At 37.3% G+C, this 20,371-nt stretch overlaps 1 protein-coding gene across 4 annotated transcripts in view; it reads left to right on the top strand.

Annotated features, from left to right (window-relative positions):
* Positions 1–1,283: 1,283 nt before the first annotated feature.
* col2a1b (collagen, type II, alpha 1b) overlaps positions 1,284–20,371 on the top strand; it is a 47,772-nt gene continuing 28,684 nt past the window's right edge. The window contains exons 1-17 of one of the 4 annotated variants that reach the window (XM_028445794.1): positions 1,284–1,672; positions 5,966–6,172; positions 8,031–8,047; positions 8,295–8,327; positions 9,555–9,587; positions 9,686–9,739; positions 10,939–11,040; positions 11,388–11,465; positions 13,158–13,202; positions 14,934–14,987; positions 16,717–16,770; positions 18,241–18,294; positions 18,734–18,787; positions 18,890–18,943; positions 19,247–19,291; positions 19,370–19,423; positions 19,595–19,639. In XM_028445794.1, coding sequence (XP_028301595.1) covers positions 1,585–1,672; positions 5,966–6,172; positions 8,031–8,047; positions 8,295–8,327; positions 9,555–9,587; positions 9,686–9,739; positions 10,939–11,040; positions 11,388–11,465; positions 13,158–13,202; positions 14,934–14,987; positions 16,717–16,770; positions 18,241–18,294; positions 18,734–18,787; positions 18,890–18,943; positions 19,247–19,291; positions 19,370–19,423; positions 19,595–19,639 — 1,071 coding nt within the window. In that variant the 5' untranslated portion in view covers positions 1,284–1,584. Of the gene's footprint in view, positions 1,673–5,962; positions 6,173–8,030; positions 8,048–8,294; positions 8,328–9,554; positions 9,588–9,685; positions 9,740–10,938; positions 11,041–11,387; positions 11,466–13,157; positions 13,203–14,933; positions 14,988–16,716; positions 16,771–18,240; positions 18,295–18,733; positions 18,788–18,889; positions 18,944–19,246; positions 19,292–19,369; positions 19,424–19,594; positions 19,640–20,371 lie in introns of those variants that run through there. The other 3 variants (XM_028445793.1, XM_028445795.1, XM_028445796.1) reach the window with 3 other exon arrangements.

The following is a 20,371-nucleotide window of genomic DNA, read 5'->3' as shown; positions in this document are numbered from 1 at the left end:
TGTAGTAGCAATTCTTTTGCATTTATTATATATTTTTTTGTTTCTTACTGTCTGCTTTGTCATTGTGTTGCTGCAAAATGGAATTTTCCCCCAGGCATATTCAATTCTATTTCATTCTATTCTGTTATTTGATCTATTGATCTCACTTGATTTGGAAAGAGTGAAATAAAAGGTTATAAACTTTTATGTTTGTTTTGTTGCCTGGAAAATATACCAACATTTTATAGTTCATACTCATAACAGATTGAAATTTAAATGACAGAATCTCTTATTTATTTCCTACCGTACTGAATCTGGTGATGGTAGCTACAGCTGCAGCTGCCATTGGATTATATAACCGAAGCATGCCTGCTGTAGATTGTGCCTCAGTAACCATCTAGACCCAACCCCGGTGGTAGTGGATGAAGGTTACAGTCTCCACATGTACTACTGTCTCAAGCCCCACAAAAATTATTATTTCAGCTTTTTAGCATCAAATAAAAAAAAAATAAATAAATAAATAAATAAAACATTCAAACATTCTCTGACACATGCAAATTGAAGCAGAATATTTGAAGGCAGGAGCAAGAAAAGGAACATGATGAAAAACGTCATAGGCTGATCTGACAGTAAGATGTGTGGACATAATTTTTTTGGTTTTGAAAATAAGCTTTTTAGGCATTTTTGGGGGTAATTTTGAAAATTTTAATTTTATTTTATATTCTAGTATTTGATTGTTTTCCACAATAATAACTGTCAACTTCCTACTTTTAAAATACATTATAAATACAACTTTTTAGAAAGGCTGCATAGTCATGCTGAAAATGATGCTCTACTACCTGTTTTGTTGATACCCTTTGATCAGCTCATCTTTGTCTTTTTTAAAGTTTTTTTTTTTTTTTTTTTTTTTTTTTTTATTTTACAGTCTTTTTAATGGTTGCTGTGCATTTTTGACCAGTCATTAAGGACTTTGCATGTTCTCCTTCATGGGTAATTGGGGTAGCTAATTGTTTGTGCTCATCTTTTTATTCTGAATGAAGGGTGTGTCTCTCTGGTTAAAAGCATGAGCATGAAAATGTGGAATGGTTGATTTTATTCTCTGTTGTGGTGATTTGGATGTGGTTATGCTTTCGCGGAACAGAAGAGAGAGAGGGGGGGGTGTTATGGGTGGGCCCTAAAATTAGAAACCAAACTTTTCGGCCTCTTTGGGTCCAGTCCAGCACGTGTGGAGAGGAGTGGTCTGGGACCAGTATAACTAAACCTGGGGGATAGTAGGGAGGGAGACAGGGGTCGGGTTTCATCCTGACAGGAGGGTAAAGGGGGCTGGTCTGATATTTGGGAATAAACGAAGATTCATTGAAGCTAACGGGGACATAAAAGTACAGCGTGTGGCTTGGAGCGGTCGGTGCTGAGAGTCTGCAGCAGGTCCGGGTCCTGCAGCTGGATTCCCACATCGCTGGGGGGTTTTTTTGGGGGGGGAAAGGTGCTGCTGAATATTTCTGCTCCTGTAACTGAGAAACACATACGCTGCACAGTGAGAGAAGTCTGCGCTCCCTTTGCCCCCTTTTATCTCCCTGAAGGGCCCTGCATGTCTAATATTTAGACATGTTCAGCTTTATGGATTCCCGGACTCTACTGCTACTTGTAGCAGCACAACTTTGTCTATTTGCGGTGGTGAGGTGTCAAGACGACCGTAAGTGGCTGCCTAATTCTCTACTTAAAAAGAAAAACTGTTTAAGTTGAATATAAAACTCATACTGACATCTAGAGGGTTTTTAAATAGTTTTCTCTTTCATTGAAGCTTTAAAAGGTGTAAATTAATGTGACTTTATAAAATTTGCCCTTGGAAAGATGCGTTCTGCAACTTTTACGCACGTAAATTATGCCGTTTCTGTGCGTAATAAAGCCATTTCTGTGCGTAATTATGCCATTTCTGAATGAAGCACGGAGATAAAGGTGATCATTTCTGTTGCATTTCCGTCTACCTGTTTAGTAGGCCAATATGAAGTGAATAATATACTACCAAACCTAACGTAGTTTGCACTAAAGGTAGAAATAAATGTTAACGCCAAACTTCAAAATAACGCGCTTCGAAGTGCAGAGTTTATATTTGTTCAATTACTTAAATAACCTGTTGAGAGTAACAAATGCAAAATAAATTTTAATCTTGATTGTTGGATTTGTTTTAGGCTTTTGGTCTAAAGGCAGTGGTTTCCAACCAGGGGTTGGAAACCACATCTCAGGGGTAGACAAACATTTATTAATCTAATTTCTAACATAAGACAAATTTTGTACATGTACATGCACGTTTTCCTCATCCATCGGTAATAGATTGCTGCACAACTCTGTAGAATACATCAGTGAAGTTCAAACATAAAATGGCCAAAACATCAGAAATATTTAAATTAAAGACTTGCTTCTGATGTTAATGTTGGACCAGACACATCAGGAAAGGGTTTAAACAAGCCTGCTGGCACAAATAAACAATACATAACATGAACTAAGGGGAACAAAATTGGACAAGGTTGGGAAACACTGGTGTAAGGCACCTGTAGGTGCTTTGGTGCCTTAGTCAGACTCTGGTCTGAACCAGCTTCACCTAATGTGGGCGGAGAAAGGAGGGGTGATGAGAAAAAAGTGAAAGGTGGACAGGCTCAAGGCCATTTAGAGAAAAGTGTTCACATTCCTTTGCTGTCATAGGGCATCAGGCAAATCTCAGCTTGTTGAGATGTAAAGGTGGACCAATAATTCAAAACAACAAAAATAGATCAAAGGCAAAATACAGTCTGGATGTAATCCCGTCTACACTGACATGGTGTTAACTGTTAATGGCTCATTCTCCATTGATTAGAATAGGCTCCTCAGGTAGAGGTGCTGTCACAGATTGAAATAAAGTTCATTAGGATTTCAACGTCTCCATCTGCTTAGAGGATTACCCAGTAACTGAGACAGTAGTGAGTCCAAAATGAGTCTGAGCCAGGGAGAGGTGATTGGAAAAATAAGAGCAGGGACTTTGTTATTGAAGCTTGTGAGAAATATACTCCTCTCTCCATACGAGCCAGGCATACCAAGACTTTACAAAGGAAAGGTGTGTTTTTCCAGCAGAAAGAAAAAAAGGGAAGAAATGGTCTCACCAAAGTGCTTGAAAGTCTCAGGTTACCCTTTTAAAGTCTGGAGGTTTGATGCATGCCCTTAGCCAAATGGGACCTCAGCAGGAATCATAGGCAGAAACTGTAGGGATCCAACAGCCTTATACATGTATGTTGACCTACAAAAGTTTCATTTTATGGTGAATCATTAGGTTTCACCTGGGTTTACTTTACATTTCCAAACTTCCACCCATGGAACGCAAACACATGTGATGGTGAGAGAGGTTTGATTACCTTCCTCAAGTGACAAATAGCAAAAACAGCCTTCGTCTCACAATAGCCCACACATCATGGACGTGCAGCAGGTGTTATTAATGTTAACACATGCAGGTTTGCAACATTTGAAAACTGGAAGGCATGATGTGCATCAAATATGGCCGTTTTCTCTTTTCTCAGACGTGTTATAACTGGCATCTGACACTGCTATGACTTCCTGGTGGGGGTTTTTAAAATGTTGCCCCCAGTGTTTATATATTAGGCGGTAGTTTGTTGAATTGGCCACTCTGTCCCTTACCAGAAAGACCTCATTCATTGGTGCTGAGGTCTGCCAGGTTAGCTAGACCCTAAGCAATATGCAAAGGTAAATATAGCTACTGTACTGGCTGCTCTCACCTCTATCAGTGGTTTATAGCCTGAGGCCTTTCTGTCACTGCACAGACCACTTTCCCCCTCAGCACAGGCTGACTGATGCTAATTAAAGGATTCTTCCACTGAATCTTTGACCTTCTGTTGTTAACTGAGGGAGAGAGAGAGAGAGAGAGAGAGGAAAATGAAAAAAAAAAGTTAACATTAGAGCTGGGCGAGATTTAAGATATATCGAGTTTCTATTTTAGCGATATCGCCTATATCGATAAGTATATTTTTATAGCTTATTTTGTATTTAAATACCTGTTTTTAGGAGTCCTTTCTTGCTCTATTTTTCAGACCAGCAGGAAAGCTCAATTAAATGGATTGCTGTGTGTTTTTATCCCAGATCTACACTACTCACTCACATGTGCTGTCCCTAGAGGAGCAATATTGTGCAGCTGTTTGCCTGTGCAGCAATTTAACTCTGAATTGTCTCGCTAGTAAGACTTTATTGAATTAAAAGTATTGAGATTTTTATCGCATACGCCATTCTAAGAAAAAATATTGAGATATAAGTTTTGGACCATATTGCCCAGCACCTAGTTAACATATGGCTATGTTTGTTGTAGTTCTACTACAGGACATGCAAAACTCACGAGGAAAGGAAATACATTTTATGAGCCCACACCAAAAAAAAAAAAGAAGAAAAATCCAAAGACTTAACTTAGTGAATGCAGTGCCTGTCAGTAAATTAGGGAGTTTCCCCCCAAAAAGCAAACTAAGCTGTGTATTTATCTTGTCCAGGAATTCAGGCACTAGGTCTCCTGCTTCGGTGAAGTCCTGCAGATTTGACTCAAGCTTCTGTTTGATTCTGTGATAGACACTGCCCCCCTGTGGCTTCTTCAGAGGATGCACATAATCACTGCCCTCCAGTGACGGAGCCACAGTTTGTACAGCTGGACTGAACCATAGAAGCTGCAACTGCAAAACTAACACTTTATAATTAGTCATTATTCAGAAACAGACTCTAATTTGTTAACTTTGTCATTTAGGCTACGCTGCAGACATAGAGATATAGATATATATATAATATATATATATATATATATATATATATATATATATATATAATATATATATATATATATATATATATCTATATATATATACCATGAAAAGCCAATGTTACCTGTTGAAAACACGTCAGGAGATCAAAGTAGATTTTTGAATAAACACAGTTGTCTGAATAAATATTGTTCATAAAGAACTTGCTGGAATTATTACATGGAAGTCAAGGACAAATCAAAGCGATCAGCAGATGCCTCTGAAGAAGACTGGCAGTTGACAGTTGAAACATATCAGGGGATTAAAGTGAATTTCCTAAAAACTGTTTTCTGAATAAATGAAACCTTAACATATGATTCACAAAGAGCTTGCTGGAATTATTACACGGAAGTCAGGACACATCAAAGCGATCAGCAGACGCCTCTGAAGAAGACTGGCAGTTGACAGTCGAAACGTATTAGGGGATTAAAGTGAATTTCCTAAAAACTGTTTTCTGAATAAATGAAACCTTAACATATGATTAAAAAAGAACTAGCTGGAATTATTACACGGAAGTCCAGGACACATCAAAGCAATCAGCAGACGCCTCTGAAGAAGACTGCAGTTGACAGTCGAAAACGTATTAGGGGATTAGAGTAAAACATTTTTTCCAACAATGTCTTTATTATTTTTTGCTTTACAACACACACAGTACAACCCTCCCAGGACACACACCTGTGCTTCTGCTTCTTCAAAGAGAATGTCATGTTACTGGAGTGTACAGAGACAGATTAGAGTAATTTACTAAGAAAACTGTTTTCTGTATAAATGAAACCTTAACATATGATTTCATAATGAACTTGCTGGATTATAATTACACGGAAGTCAAGGAGACATCAAAGCAATCAGCAGAGGCCCTCTGAAAGAAGACTGTCAGTTGACAGTCGAAACATATCAGGAGATCAAAGTGAATTTGATTGAGGATCAAAAAAAAGAAAGAAAAAACTAAACTAAAAAAACAACAGCAAAAAGTAGTACATGTACATTCAAAAAGAACTTGCTGGAATCATAACTTACCTGACGTCTCGAATTAAACTCTCTTTAATTATTGGTCAATCAAAACTGATGTTAGGAACATTATATTTCAGTCATCATGGTACAACTCTGATGTATAATTTCATTTTTCTTTCCACTGCCTACCTGTGTGTGTGTTTGTTTTGAAGAAGAGGATGCTTTTAGCTGCATACAGGATGGACAGCGTTATAGCGACAAAGACGTTTGGAAACCAGAGCCTTGTCGCATCTGTGTGTGTGACACTGGAACCGTCCTGTGTGATGACATTGTCTGCGAGGACCTAAAAGACTGCCCCAAACCAGAAATCCCATTCGGAGAGTGTTGTCCCATCTGCGCTGCTGACCAGCCTCCATCCTTTGGTTGTAATTTATTTATCTCTCACCTCTCATAAATAAATTACTGATGACTTTCATATTGTTTTCTTATGGGGGGAGAAAACAGCACACAAACTGAGTGGAATAAATCAAAAGTTGGCTTATCTCAACTTGATTGATTTTGAATCCAGTTTTCTATCCCCAAAGGAAACAAATGATTAGAAATCGACAGCAACAGTAACACATTTCAATGAAACGCTACCTTGCTATGATTTTTTCCATTGCTGGCTCACCTTGGCCCCATCTTGTTTAAATACTTTCTTCTACCCTGAGTATCATGAAAACATATGGGAGTCATTAAGGAAATACCTAAGCCAGGCAGACACAGCTTCACATTACTAGTCTATATCCTCTCTGTGGACTTCTCTGAATCTGATGGCAAGAAAAATCAGCGACACGCCGCAAAAAGCTCAGACATTTAAAAGGAGCCATTCACTACATTTCAAAGAGCCATGGGTTTCCTGGTAAACAAAGAGCCCTATATCCAAACCCAGAGCGCTGACTCTAGAAATATAAACAAAGATTGAAATAAGAGGTGCCACTGTTTGCTGCCTGCTTGTTTAACTGCTTCATACATTGAGATTATCTTTTATTTTAGTTCTTATTTAAGCCTTTCAGATTTTTAACTACGTGTATTTTATGTCATCTTCTTCAGACATCAGTCAATCCAGGGTTAGAGGGGGGCATCTGCAGGACTTGAACCCACAGTTTTCTAACTTATTTCTTAACTTTTTTTTTTGTTATTTTTGTCATAAAAACATCTACATTACCTGCCTTTACTATATTCATCAATTAATTTGCTTGGAAATAGGCCTGGGTAATATATCTAGATTCAAGATATAGAAAGTTTTCCATTTTGGTGATATAGAAAATTACAATGTCACCTATTTCAATATTTTACTTTATTTTATAGCTTATTTTGTATTAAAATACTCATTTTAGGAGTTGCTGCTTTTGCTACAGTTAGATGGATTTCTGAGCCCTAACCCAGACCTTCCCCTAAACAAGCCACATTACAGAACTCACTCACACGTGCTGTCCCTTATAGGAGAAAAAGACAAAAGCGACACATATTGTGCAGCTAAATGGGCCTGCGTGGCATTTTGCATCAGCAAATTAACCAAGAATTGTCTTTCTGGTGAGACTTTATTGAGATTTTGAGAAAAAAAATATCGAGGTATTAGTTTTGGTCAGTTTGTATTTTGCCCATAACGTCCTGAACCTCACACAGCTTTAATCTGGTTTCCTTTCACAGTTTAAAAGATGTGTATGTTAGGTTCATTTTAAAATAGGTCATATTTTAATTTTTCCAAGTACATTTCAGAATAGGGAAAAACAGTTAGCAATACTACCTTTCAGTGCAAAGTTCATGTCCCATGGGAGGTTTGTCTTTGTATTTTGTGGACCGGCCAGGAAAAGCTTCAGCAACTCATAAAGGAATATAGAAGAAGATGACAAGTCAAACAAATCCAAACATCTGTTGAAAATACTCTCAGGTTTATTTCCATTCAGCCACTTACACTTTGCTTTAGTGCTCTCAGTTAAGCTTCAAAAACACAACACTTTCAGCAAATTATACTGCAGGCTAGACTCTGCTTTCTAACATTGCTGCTTTGCTTTTGCTTTGAACTCTTTCTCTGAAATGATGGGCCAACCAACACCTTCCCAACCTTTCTAGGGTTGTGTGACAAATATATGATTTGGTGGTGGTCTTTGGAGTAGTTTAAGTGTGGAAAGTTTGTTTCCCAGTGCAACTGAGTGATCCCAGTGGACTGTTTTTCTGTGATCTGTTGACTAAATGTGATTTCTTTTCCCTTCATGTTCTCCTAAAATTGAATTGCAGGATCACCTGGAGCTAAGGTGAGAATCTGCATAATATTCAAGTGCTGTGTGATATTTTAACGCTAATCTGTGCCATAATATTTAGCGCCAAGTGATAGTGATAGTTAGAACTTGTGATGATCTGTGTTCTTTAAAAGCTTCACTCTCTTATATTACATTTGTTCATTAGTTGTTTCTGATGGAGAACTCTTGTGTTGTTGATAACTGAGAAAAGGAAATGTGGTTCATATCATAACAGCTCTATTATTATTTTTTTCTTCATCAGGGTCAAAAGGGTGAACCTGGAGATATTACTGATGTAAGTTCATATTTGGAAATCTTATGTTGGGGTATAGGAGAATGAGTGAAAGGCTTTTCTTATTTATTCCTAAATCAAAGCTCTATTTCAAAGCCTTATAATAACAACCTTCCATAGAAACTCTTGAGCTCAGCAGAGAAAGACAAATTTCATAAGGAATACAACAGTATGACAGTTTTACACACATGCATGTGCATTAAAGGTTATTGAAATATTAAGGGTGTGCTTTACACTTGTGCTCCAAAGCATGACACAATGACTAATATGTACATTCTTTAAAAGAAAACACTTTAACATTTTAATTTGCAGCAAAAATAATAACTATATGCACAATTTACTGTGTTACCAAAGAGGTAGCAGTAATCAGTAATAGATCTTTTAAAAATTCAGTTAGGATTTGTGCTCTATTAAATAAACACAATTATTTTTTTATAACGTTATAATCAGAATCAGGAGTAGACATTTTATGCTGATAATAATGTATCCAGAGTCTTATTGTGAAAAGCTAAAAGTGGAAGTTGTTGTTCTCCATGTGTGACATTTGATTGCATGAACACTAAGACAATTTATTTTTTTCATTAACTTTGTATGACACAGGAAGTTGCATCAAACATAATAGCAGCCTCAGGAATGAGGTGTATGGGGCATTAAATGGAGACAAATATTTACCCGTACTATGTATTTTTGCACAAAAATGTGTTTGTGAATTTATGTTGATTGTACTTTGAAAGGGTTTGTGTACAAATAGATTTTCTAATTCCACCTCAGCAAAAAATAAATGATAAATAAAATACTTCAGAAGCTCCAGCATGCAAAAGAAAAAAAAGTGTGAGAGAAAGGGAAGAAATGCCTGTTAACCCACTTGTCAGGAAGCGTAAGACAGCCAAAGCTAATAGTAGCTTCATACGGTTCCCATAATGATCCTCACAGACCATCAGAGGGAAATAGCGGCAGCTCGGCACCTGGAAATGCTTTACCCATCAGAGGGAGCACAAGTTCATGGCAGGAAGTAGAAAGTCATTGTTTATCCTACGCTTCTTATAAACCTTTGCACAAAGAAATTAGCACTTACTGTAACTAATGTGCTCTAATGAGAGGAATATAATACACACACGTACACACACACATCTGGTGTGCCTCAGCTTTGATGGTTGACCTAATAATTAAGGAGGAAATGTTATTTCATCTTAAATGAAACACTGTATATTTATTGTTTCCTGTGCTCAGGTTGTAGGACCAAGAGGACCATCTGGCCCAATGGTATGCACTTACTTTTGCTTTTATCCATTTCTTTCTTTTTTTTTTTTAAAGACTTATCAATCTGAGGTAACACCTGACTTTTTCTCCTGTTAACCCAGGGCCCACCAGGGGAGCAGGGACCCCGCGGCCCCAGAGGAGACAAGGGAGACAGGGTTGGTTTGGCACAAGTTCTCAAGAACAAAATTTGTCCTCCTGTATTTTTCACACTCGGGCTGTAAAAAAACCATTGATGAACACTCGCTTCTTTAGAAACGCAGCGTGTCCAGTTGAACGTGATGGTGACCTGTGTGAATGAGTGGGTTGAAGGATCTGTCAGCAGAATGGTAGCCTTTCATTGAGCTACTCAGTCGAATTCATGTCATGTGTAGTTTCCATTAGGCTGTGAGGTCTGGGTTGTTCCACACATGTGAAGCTGTGAGAGACGACAGCATAACCTGAACTGTTGTATCTCTCAGTTTTACAGTATGGAAGCTCACACTGACAGCACCCGCTGAGCTTTAATCACCTCATTAAAACGACTGCAAACGAACATGAAAATAACTGAGGGCAAAGCCGTTGCATTGTATTGTCTTTTTGTTTATACCAATCTAATAGTGCACTGTGTTTAACTTTGGCTATCGGAGCTTAAGCTGCCTTTTGTGTGTTTAGCACATTCTTTGTTTGGGATTCCCTTGCAGGGTCTTTTGTCACTACATGCACAAAGGTATGCAGTGTAGTCTAATTCAGCCTGATAAATCAGCAGAATGCACAGAAACCCCCTTCATTAAGCATTGAAAGCAATAATTGTTGTAACTATTGTAATACAAGGAGGATTTTATCCTTTTAATGTGTCTTGGTTTGTGGAGTTAAGAATGAAATGACTAAATGGTTGGATGAATATCTGACTACTGGATACCTGCTGGTTAGTCATGTTTTCTCATGTCAGTTCAACTGTGCTTCAGGCTTGTTCTTTTTATAAACTGTGCTAATGCTGTAAAGTCCTAATGATTTATCGTATGTACCCCGGAGCTCAGAAATCAATTTATTTTCTCACTTCAAACACATTTGTTTCCCAAAGTTTTTATATTGTTTTTATATTTTACAAAATAATAAGAGTTCCATTTTGATGGATTTATGGACAATTGTTCAAACTCTGCTTTGATAACTTTTGAGATGCACATTTAGAAGCAGTCTAATAGTAACTATTACTTTTTTAAATTTACATACAGTAATTCATTAAAGCAATTACAATGTCTTTGTTTGAATTTGTAATTGCTGCTTGGACGGATTATCCCCCAACGATGAATAAAAAAGTACTGTATATAAGAATAATCTGTATTTTTAATACATTTTCATATTTGTCCTCGTTTAGGGAAGTACTGGTCCTCGTGGCAGAGATGGTGAGCCTGGCATCCCCGGTAACCCAGGCCCCCCCGGACCTCCAGGACCTAATGGGCCCCCGGGCCTTGGTGGAGTAAGTGTCCAATGAACAGTAGAAGTGATGGGCATGTATTCACTGCTAAACACTGATTGAAGACCAAAAATAGGTTCTATGATATGAGGAATAAGCAGGGTTGAAGGAAGTGAATGAAAGCAAAGAAAGAGGCAGAAAGCATAAAAACTATGAGAATTTGCGAAAAGGTAAAATGAGGAGGCAGATAGATGAGAGGATGGAGTGAGGAAGAAACAGAGTAAATAAAACTAAGACTAAAAATAGTCTTTTTGAACAAGTCTGCATTGTCAGTTTCACTGTATTTTTAGCCTGTTGACTTTGTCCTTTGTTGAATTTCACATGAACTTCCTATCTCTCGTCTTCTCCAGAACTTTGCTGCTCAGATGGCTGGTGGTTTTGATGAGAAGGCTGGTGGCGCTCAGATGGGTGTGATGCAAGGACCGATGGTGAGCAAGTGATGATCAGCGCCACTTCCTCTGCAATGTTTTATTTTACAGCACTGCCTTTATTCTGCAAAGAAGCTCCACCTCTGGACCAGGTTTATTGGAAGTCCTTCCAAACACTCCTGAAAGCCTTATCGTAGATGTACAACCGGATGCATCTTTTCTGAAAACCTGCTTGAGACTTTTATGGTTATTATCATATATGAAAACTAGGACTCTCGTCAAGATCAAGAAGAGTGAAAGGACAATGCTGATTGAAGACCAACCCCTGACAATTTTTCTGTTTCGTTAAAAGAGAAAAATACTTTACATTTCTGAGCTTCGATGGAGAATAAACACCTGACTTGGAGCCCATTGGGGTAATTTTTAAAACCATGGAAACAGCCTTTGATCATCTTTTTGTTTCAAGCTCTGAAGACAAAACCACTGTTGATGTGGCTACTGGTATCTGGCATGGCAGCCTGCTGTGGAGTATGGAGCACACTGGGAACTAGTTTGGGTTCAGGGAGCCACAGCTTGGCAGTGCCTGAGGACTCTGGATGCCAGCAGTGGATCACGTCACTACAGCCTGGATCAACCTGTGTAGCTTGACTCTTACTGGGATCAGAACACTGGCAACTTTGAGGCACACACCCAAGCTGGACTTTCTTTCTTTAATTGGACTGGTGTTAAAAAAATCACATGTTGGGATTATAGCGGCATGTACAGGTGTCACATACACATCCTCCCCTCAAACTACCTTTTTAATTTTATCTATATATACACAACCCTTAAAACACACAAATGCCATGAAGATAAAGCGCCTCATTGATAACTTCGGACCTACTGTGGTGAAGTCTTCCCACACTCTCTGAAAGGTGACTTTCATTCCTTTCTGAAGGACCACTGTGCTGGGATGCATTTTTCTTGGCATCAATCCCTGACTTTGGAAGTAGAGGCTCTGTGAAAGCACAACTAGGAAAGGAATTCATTAAAGTGAGGTGTTTTTTTTTTTTTTTACACTCCTGGAAACAGGGATGCCAAGTTCACTATAAACCACGTTGACTTTCAGACGTATTGATATTATTTCACTGCCACCATCCATTCAACACTCCTGGTTTTCTTCTTTCTGTGTGCGCGTGTGTTCCTGTGTTTGTGTGACTTTGTGTGTAAAAATGGAAGAAATGAAGATGATCTCTTCCACACGATGCACTTTGTCTCTTGTCGATCACCGATCCGTGAAGTTAGAGTAGAAATGACCATGTCGTGTTAGTTTAGTCCTAATCTTTTTCACAGGCAGGTAGACAATCACACAAGATATACTGTAGTTGATGAAATGTGACGTCCTTACGAGATAATGTTGGAGGAAGTCATTGAGAGTTTAATCTGTTCTTTAAACACCGCTCATGACCTTTGAACCTTTTATACACACAGCAGGTAGAGAGGTGTGGAAAAAGGAAAGAAACGCTCCGTACACTCCTGATCAACTGCTGACGACTGGTGTTTATGAGAAGTGGAGCGGTTGATGAATGCAAATGATGTGCTTCTGTTTGGCTTCTGCCTAAAATCACATGAAAAAACATCCTATATTGCACCACAAGGAGCGTTGGAATGTGTGCTTTTGTTTTTGTGTGGTTTGAAAGGAGCGTATAGGTGGATTACAGGATGGTCTGTTACATTCATGACATGTTTCTCATCTCATCTCTCTTCCCTCAGGGCCCAATGGGACCCAGAGGACCACCTGGACCCTCTGGATCACCTGTAAGCCCCTCCTCTATTCCTCTAACAGTCATTACACCTTAATCTGCTGTTGTTCTCTTACAGGACACACATTACTAAATCCCATAAATCGAATCTGAATTATTCTGTCTACTTTAGTTACATTGCAAATGTTCCAATATTTAATACCAAATGATCTAACAAATAACACGCTCAAACGCACTGTGTCTAGTTGATGTTTCCACTTTTTTGATAGTTTTTACCCTTGGCCAAACGGTATTGTCATCAGTTTGTCGTCCGTCTGTCTGTCTGTGTGTGTGTGTAGAGTGGTGTAAGTCTTTTAATACAATACCCACCAACTATTCTCACACTAAAACATTGGTACTAATGGGGTGGAATCCAGGTAATGAAAAAAAATTCCGGTCGGTCGATTTTTGGCGAAAAAACAGCGTTTTTGAAACAAACCTTTGTCGTGGAGTGATTTTAAAGAAGGAAAGGAGGTGGACCATTAATACCTTACTGTATGGTGACATTTACTCAGGGCTTTAGATTAGTGCTAAAATCTTTCTGATCTGATCATTCTTGGTGAAAGAATGGCATTTAAAAAAAAAAAACTCTATTTTTGGATCTGCTATTGATTCTGCATTGGTACTAATATGGGGATTCTAGGTAATGAAGAACATTTTTCAGTCGGACAATTTTTGGTGAAAAAACTGCGTTTTTTAAAAAAAGTGTCTATTTTTGGACTCTGATATTCTACCGATATTATAAATGTAATGGATGAACCATTTCCAACTATGAATTCTCTGAAGTGCTTAGCTTGGTCACAATAAATCAATGTAAATACATTATCCTCACAGTTAATATTTTAGGGATTTTTTAAATGTCAGGCCGAGGGTTTTCAAGTGCAGGCACGTTATGTTAATTTGTTGTTTTCCGGAGGAAGGACACACACACACACACCAAGTACCCAGCTGCAGGCCTTCAGGCTTTTTCGTGTGCAACAACACAGACATGCTGTAAATTCATCCCCACCAACCAGGGTGCATGTTGGACCATGCACCCTGCTTTACCTGTCGGGATTTTGGCTCTAACTGCCAGCCTCAGGCAAAGTCTTACAGAGCTATTGGCAATAATGTCACCTGGAGAAGAAAAGCTGATGGCCTGGCATGGCCAAGCTGTGCCGAGATGCTAATATTAGCAAGGTGCACTGTCATGGAGTTATTTGCCATTTACAAGGAGGTTTTGACCGAGATTTTTGTTTTATTTTACAGACTTTATTTGAGAATATGTATATATTTACATTACATGAATAGTAGTGGAAAAAAACCTTGTTATACATTAAATTATAAAATAAATCTTACTAGTTAAATAAAAAAAAACTCTATTGTAACTGCCTCTTGCTTTCAAAGTAAGAATAAAACACATTTCAATCTCCTGCAAAATTAGATGGATTTTTTGTCATTTTTAATTGTTTTTATGTCATTGCCGATACCTGCAACCCACTAAAAACAGGTCCACGACCCACGTAGAGGTCCCAACCCACTATCTGTGAACCTCTGTTTTAGAGTAAGCTTATGTCATGTGTCATTTCCATTCAACATCTGAAAGAAAAATTCAAAACGTGCAAAAACATGTCATTAAAAATAGGCCAAGTTACTAAAATGCACTTTCTGGTATTCACAATAGGCAGTGGTGCATCATTTCTTATCTAAACTTTGATTGTCTTCTATATAAAAGTCTCATCTCAGTCATCTCCTTTTCATATTTCAGGGCCCACAAGGTTTCCAAGGCAACCCAGGAGAGGCTGGAGAGCCTGGACAAGCCGTAAGTATCCGAGCTGGTCCCTCACCTTTTTAAAACCATACTTAGGTTCTGAGGTCCAGTATTGTTAAGGATTCATTAGCCACAGTATGTGTTATGCTGGGGCATTTCCTTAAACAATTTACCCTTTAATAAAGCTTTAATATGTTACTTACCACCAGAAATGTTAAAAATAGTCAGTAACAGTAAAATAACTGCATCGATGACGACAATAACATATATTTCTACCAACCAAGTAAAGTTCGTAGAGCGATTTTTATTACTGCTGTTTTCTATTCTGCAAACTAAAATTCTAAGAATAACCAATCATATATTGGTCCTAATTCTGTTTACCTATAAAAAAAAAATTGTCTTTATAATGAATGCTAATAGTAACAAATGCAGCCTCATGTAAAACTGGGACAAAGGTTTTAGAACAACTGTTCTGAATAAGTATGTGTGCGGCTGCTGTAAGACTAGACTAAAGATAGTCCAGCATAAATGTAAAACTCTGAATTTGAAGCTTATAACAGACTTCAGTGAGAGGAAAGGGAATTTCTGAGTCAGGTGATGTTTTTCTCTACGGCTTCCTGTGCACGGTGCACATCTGTCCTCTAAAAGTCTATTGATTACATGGAGAGCAAGATGGTATCTCACACCAGTTTCAACAGAAATGTTCTGTTGCCTTCTCGAAAAAAAAAATGTCTACAATCTCTATGAATTTAGACAGTTTCAGAGTGTTTTCCAGTCTCCTCAGCAGGTAGATACATGAAAGTCTCCCCACTGCTGTGTTAATCTGATAACTGGAATTCAGCTCAGTAGACTGGGCATTGCTCTGACGTCCTGTTGTTTGAAAATCTACTTCGTTACCAGTAATTAAAATCAAATGGGGTTTTTTTTTTCTCTTTTTAAATCTTAAAGTGACAGATGCAGTAGGGTCAGTCAGACTGTTTGCACAGTCAGCAGAAGTACAGAAGCCATCAAAGCTTTTTAATTAATTTTAAGGCAGATAAGATGGTTAAAAAAATACATATATATATATATATATATATATATATATATATACATGTATTTTTGTCATATATCATTTACTGTATTTGGTTTAATGGGTTTTTCTAAGGAGTTACAGAGTGTTATAATAGTTTTGTCATTGAAATCATTTGTTATTATATGTTTAGCCATTAGTGCGTTATAAATACTGCAGTACTTCACAGTAGGGTAAAAACTTGACCCCATTTTGATTCGAAGAATTTCCCCAAAAACATTTTTTTTTCTTAAGAATGAGTTTTTTGATCATGTTTGTGATAGTGTATTACAAATACAGAGTAATCAGGATTAGTGACAAGTTATGCCAGCTCTGATATTTTTTTTTGACTGCATTTTATTTGAACTACAGCACATTTATATTTGGTGAAAAATATAAAATACAGTTGTATAAGATTGTGTGTTTTAACTTAAAAAAAATTAGTAAATCTGCAAAAAAAAAATTATTTTATCAATTTCTAGACATTTCAGATGACCCCAGATGGGGTTTTTTTGAAAAGATGATCCTGGACAAGCCCCCAATTCCAGCTCAGTCACGTGTTAAAGTCTGTTGAAGTATCACACCGCTCTTCTTTGTTGCCTATTCAGTGTTTATGGGAAAGGGAAAGAAAACTATTTTTGTCGCAGCAAAACATAGTTAAACCCTTTTAGTGCTGCCCCCTGTTGCTCGGGGTTGGTAACTGTGTTTCACCTCTGCTTCTTTTCTCAGGGTCACATGGGTCCCCGTGGTCCCGCTGGACCTCCTGGAAAACCTGGAGATGATGTAAGTGGAACTTTCACATCCTTAAATTCATTAAACTAAACTAGGTGAAGCTACATGTCATTTAGATTAGATTTAATCTGATCCAGGGATGAGAACGTCTCTATAATGTCAACCCAAATTAAAGGGTCAGAAGTTTTATTCCAGTTGGATGGACTCAAAATAATATGATTAGGTTTTCCACTGCTATTAAAAGGAGTGAGTATGTAATCTGGCCACTTCCCTATTGTTTATCCACAATATTGTCAAATAGGGTGAAATCAGGAGGATATTCTGTTTCAGCAGAGCTTTTAGTTTAAAACATGAATATTAGTTCACAATGGTGCCAAATTGTTAAGCATTACATAAATGTATGATCCTGAGGTACATTTCTTCAGCACGGTATTCCTGGGACACTGCGTGACATTGACCAAGTGGTCACATTGTAATAGGAAATCTATAGAATATCATAAGGACAAAAACTAAATTGCATGTCATGTTTTTTTTTTTTGTTTTGTTTAAAGAACAAATACGTTTAATCACATTGCTTTCGTCTCAGACTGACAGTCTTTCTGTTTCTCATTCATATACTCAAATCCTGATTGAAAATGTAACTTTTACTTTATCCACATGATGGCAGCAGATGTGATGTCCAACAATGCACCTATTTAACTAGCAACACATTGGGGTTCCACTGTTGAGAAGCAAAGCATGTGTCTTTGTCGGTCACTCGATACCCCAGCTTCCTCCCACCGTCCTGTATCATATATGTTAGGTTTACTAGAATGTGTTTGTCAGTCTCTGTAATAACCCTGCTGTGACAAATTACCCAGTGGAAAGCAGGGAACGACACCAGCAGAATAAAGCGGGTCGAAGAGAAGACATCTGCCTGGAGAGAGTCAAATTTGAGAAAAAGTGTGTTTTATTTTGAAGGTGATTAAAAAGCATAAGCAAAATATTGGTAAATATTTACATATATATATTATTTTAATTCTACAACATTATCATCTTTTTTGATTTGCACTTTTTGTCAAAATAAATTTGCTTGAATGGAACTTTTACTTTTCGTATATAGCTAATTAACAATGACAGATATTTAGGTAAAAAGGTGTTCTTAGGAAAATCATCATGATTTGATTCTTGAAAATACATTTCAGTATATGTATTCTCATGTCTGTACATGGGGGTTGGGTTTTTAAACGACCCAAAGATACTAGATTATATGGTGTTGTTACTATGTAATCTACTATATTCCTGTATCCCCACCTGTAGGACATTAACTGCAGGGTTAACAGTAAAGTACATTTAATACTACTCAGTCTTTGCCATCAATTATTTTTAGAAGTTTTTGGTGTTTGCTGGTTAACAAAGGGGTAGTTTGAGTCAGGATTAAACCATGTGAAATGCAGTTTTCATACATGAGGGAAAGACCATCAATGTCTGAATGATTATTGTTTGTTGACGTCAATGCCTTCTGGTTTGGTTCTTTTTTAGGGTGAGCCTGGCAAACCTGGCAAATCAGGTGAACGTGGACCTACTGGACCTCAGGTGAGATCACTTTCAGCCATGCTTTTCTCCAAGTCATTTTTAGAAAGATCTGTGCTTTTAAATAAAGAACAACTTCCTTATCTTAGGTCAAAAGTAGGGTATGGTGAACCTAAGGTAAATGTACAACAAGCATTTGTAGTTTTTAAAATAGAAACACTGCAAGAATAGAGACGGTGTTTTTATTTAGTGTTAATTATACATATTAGTTACACATTTCTATCAAAAAGTGATCAAACGTGATTGTAAAAGATGGTTAATTCTGTGACATTTGACTGTAATTGAATAAAATAATAACTAGTGATCTTAAAGTCATGTTAATTTAGTAAATGTCTAAATAAAAAATGGATTTTTGCCTGTAATGTAATCAGATTTTAAAATTCGGGAGTAGATTAAAAATGTCTAAATGATCTTTGAAACTTTTACCTTCCCACTATTCCAGGGAGCTCGTGGATTCCCAGGAACGCCTGGTCTGCCTGGCATCAAAGGACACAGAGTGCGTTTATTATCATAATCACTTTAAACACTATCTGTCATTATTATTATCTTCTTTTTTTTCATTTCTTGCTCAACACTTTGTGCTTTCTCTGACTTTCAGGGTTACTCAGGTCTTGATGGTGTAAAGGGAGAAACTGGAGCTGTTGGTTCAAAGGTCAGATGTCATTTCATTGTAATATTTCGAGACTGTTCGTGTTTTATAGACAAGATCTGATCCAAAATTGTCAGAAAATTCTTTCTGGGTCCTAAAATGTTAATATTAATTAAAATGTACGTTACAAGGCATAAATAATGCTGTATAGGGGTTACATGTCCAATCTGAAACATTCTTTGAGTCATATTTACTAATTTTTGTAAATAGATGCAAATGTGTAAATATTTTTAATACAGTGAGTAAATGGGATAAAGCAAGGTCTCATGTTCTCAGTCCTGATGGAGGAATCTTCTTTCTTTATAGGGTGAGGCTGGAGCTCCTGGAGAAAGTGGTTCACCTGGTCCCATGGTGTGTACTCCATAACATCACAACAAGAGCTCATGTGCAAACAAAAATGTTGTGCTAATGCTTCTTTTGGTTGCATAGGGACCTCGTGGTCTGCCCGGTGAGAGAGGACGTCCTGGATCCAGTGGTGCTGCTGTATGTTCACCTTTCATTCATTTCCTCCTTTGTGCATTTCATGAAAGACGGTTTAAATGTGTTCATTTGTTTGACTTTGTAACTTTTGTTGTAGTCGTTTACTAAAGCTGAGGCTGTAGTTGCATGAATGCACATTATTTATTATCTCATCATATACTCTGATCTCTTCAGGGAGCTCGTGGAAACGATGGCCTCTCCGGTCCTGCTGGTCCTCCAGTAAGTATTCCTACACAGATGGAAACATAAAAAAAAAAATAAAACATTTGTTTCGTATCATTTTGACCTCACGGTCCATAAGGACGCTCCTTTTAAACTGTATTATATTAGATTGTAGATCAAGAAACTGTATTATTCTACTTCACCCTCTTGTAGAATAAAATAGAATAGAATAGAATAGAATACGCATTTATTGATCTCACAAGGGAAATTCACTTTTGCAGCAACATAATAATGCAAGAGTATATTGTAGAAACAAAAATAAATATTAACATAAGATAATAGTGTAAAAGGTAGAGCTGTAGGTCAGACATAAGTTAGTAAAAAAACAAACAAAAATAAAACAGAAACAAACAACAAAAACTATGCGCAAATAAAACTAGGTCTCTTTATGAGAAAAATGATGGAATAGCGCACATTTTCAGATGATTTCTGCACTCCGAACTTAAAAAAAACCTTCACATTATCATGTAATCCTCAAAATCTGATCAGTAGTTCATCATTGTATGGTAATCACATCATCCATGACCAAAACATGTCCAATTAAATTCATTTTATAAGATTATCTGCTTTCAAATTTCTTTTTTTTTCTTTTTTAATTCAAATTGAGTTAAAGCATTATAACTGATCTGAGTGTTTTACACACATACACTATTGACTTTCTCCTGCAGTGTGACATTGAAAGCCCACACCTGGTAATGTTGGTGATTAACTGTTGAACTGTCTCTGTAG

The sequence above is a fragment of the Gouania willdenowi genome, chromosome 5 (genome assembly GCF_900634775.1).
Source record: "Gouania willdenowi chromosome 5, fGouWil2.1, whole genome shotgun sequence".
In the NCBI taxonomy this organism is placed as follows: Eukaryota; Metazoa; Chordata; class Actinopteri; order Blenniiformes; family Gobiesocidae; genus Gouania; species Gouania willdenowi.
The sequence above is the reverse complement of the archived record's forward strand: the minus strand, read 5'-3'. Positions and strand labels throughout refer to the sequence as shown.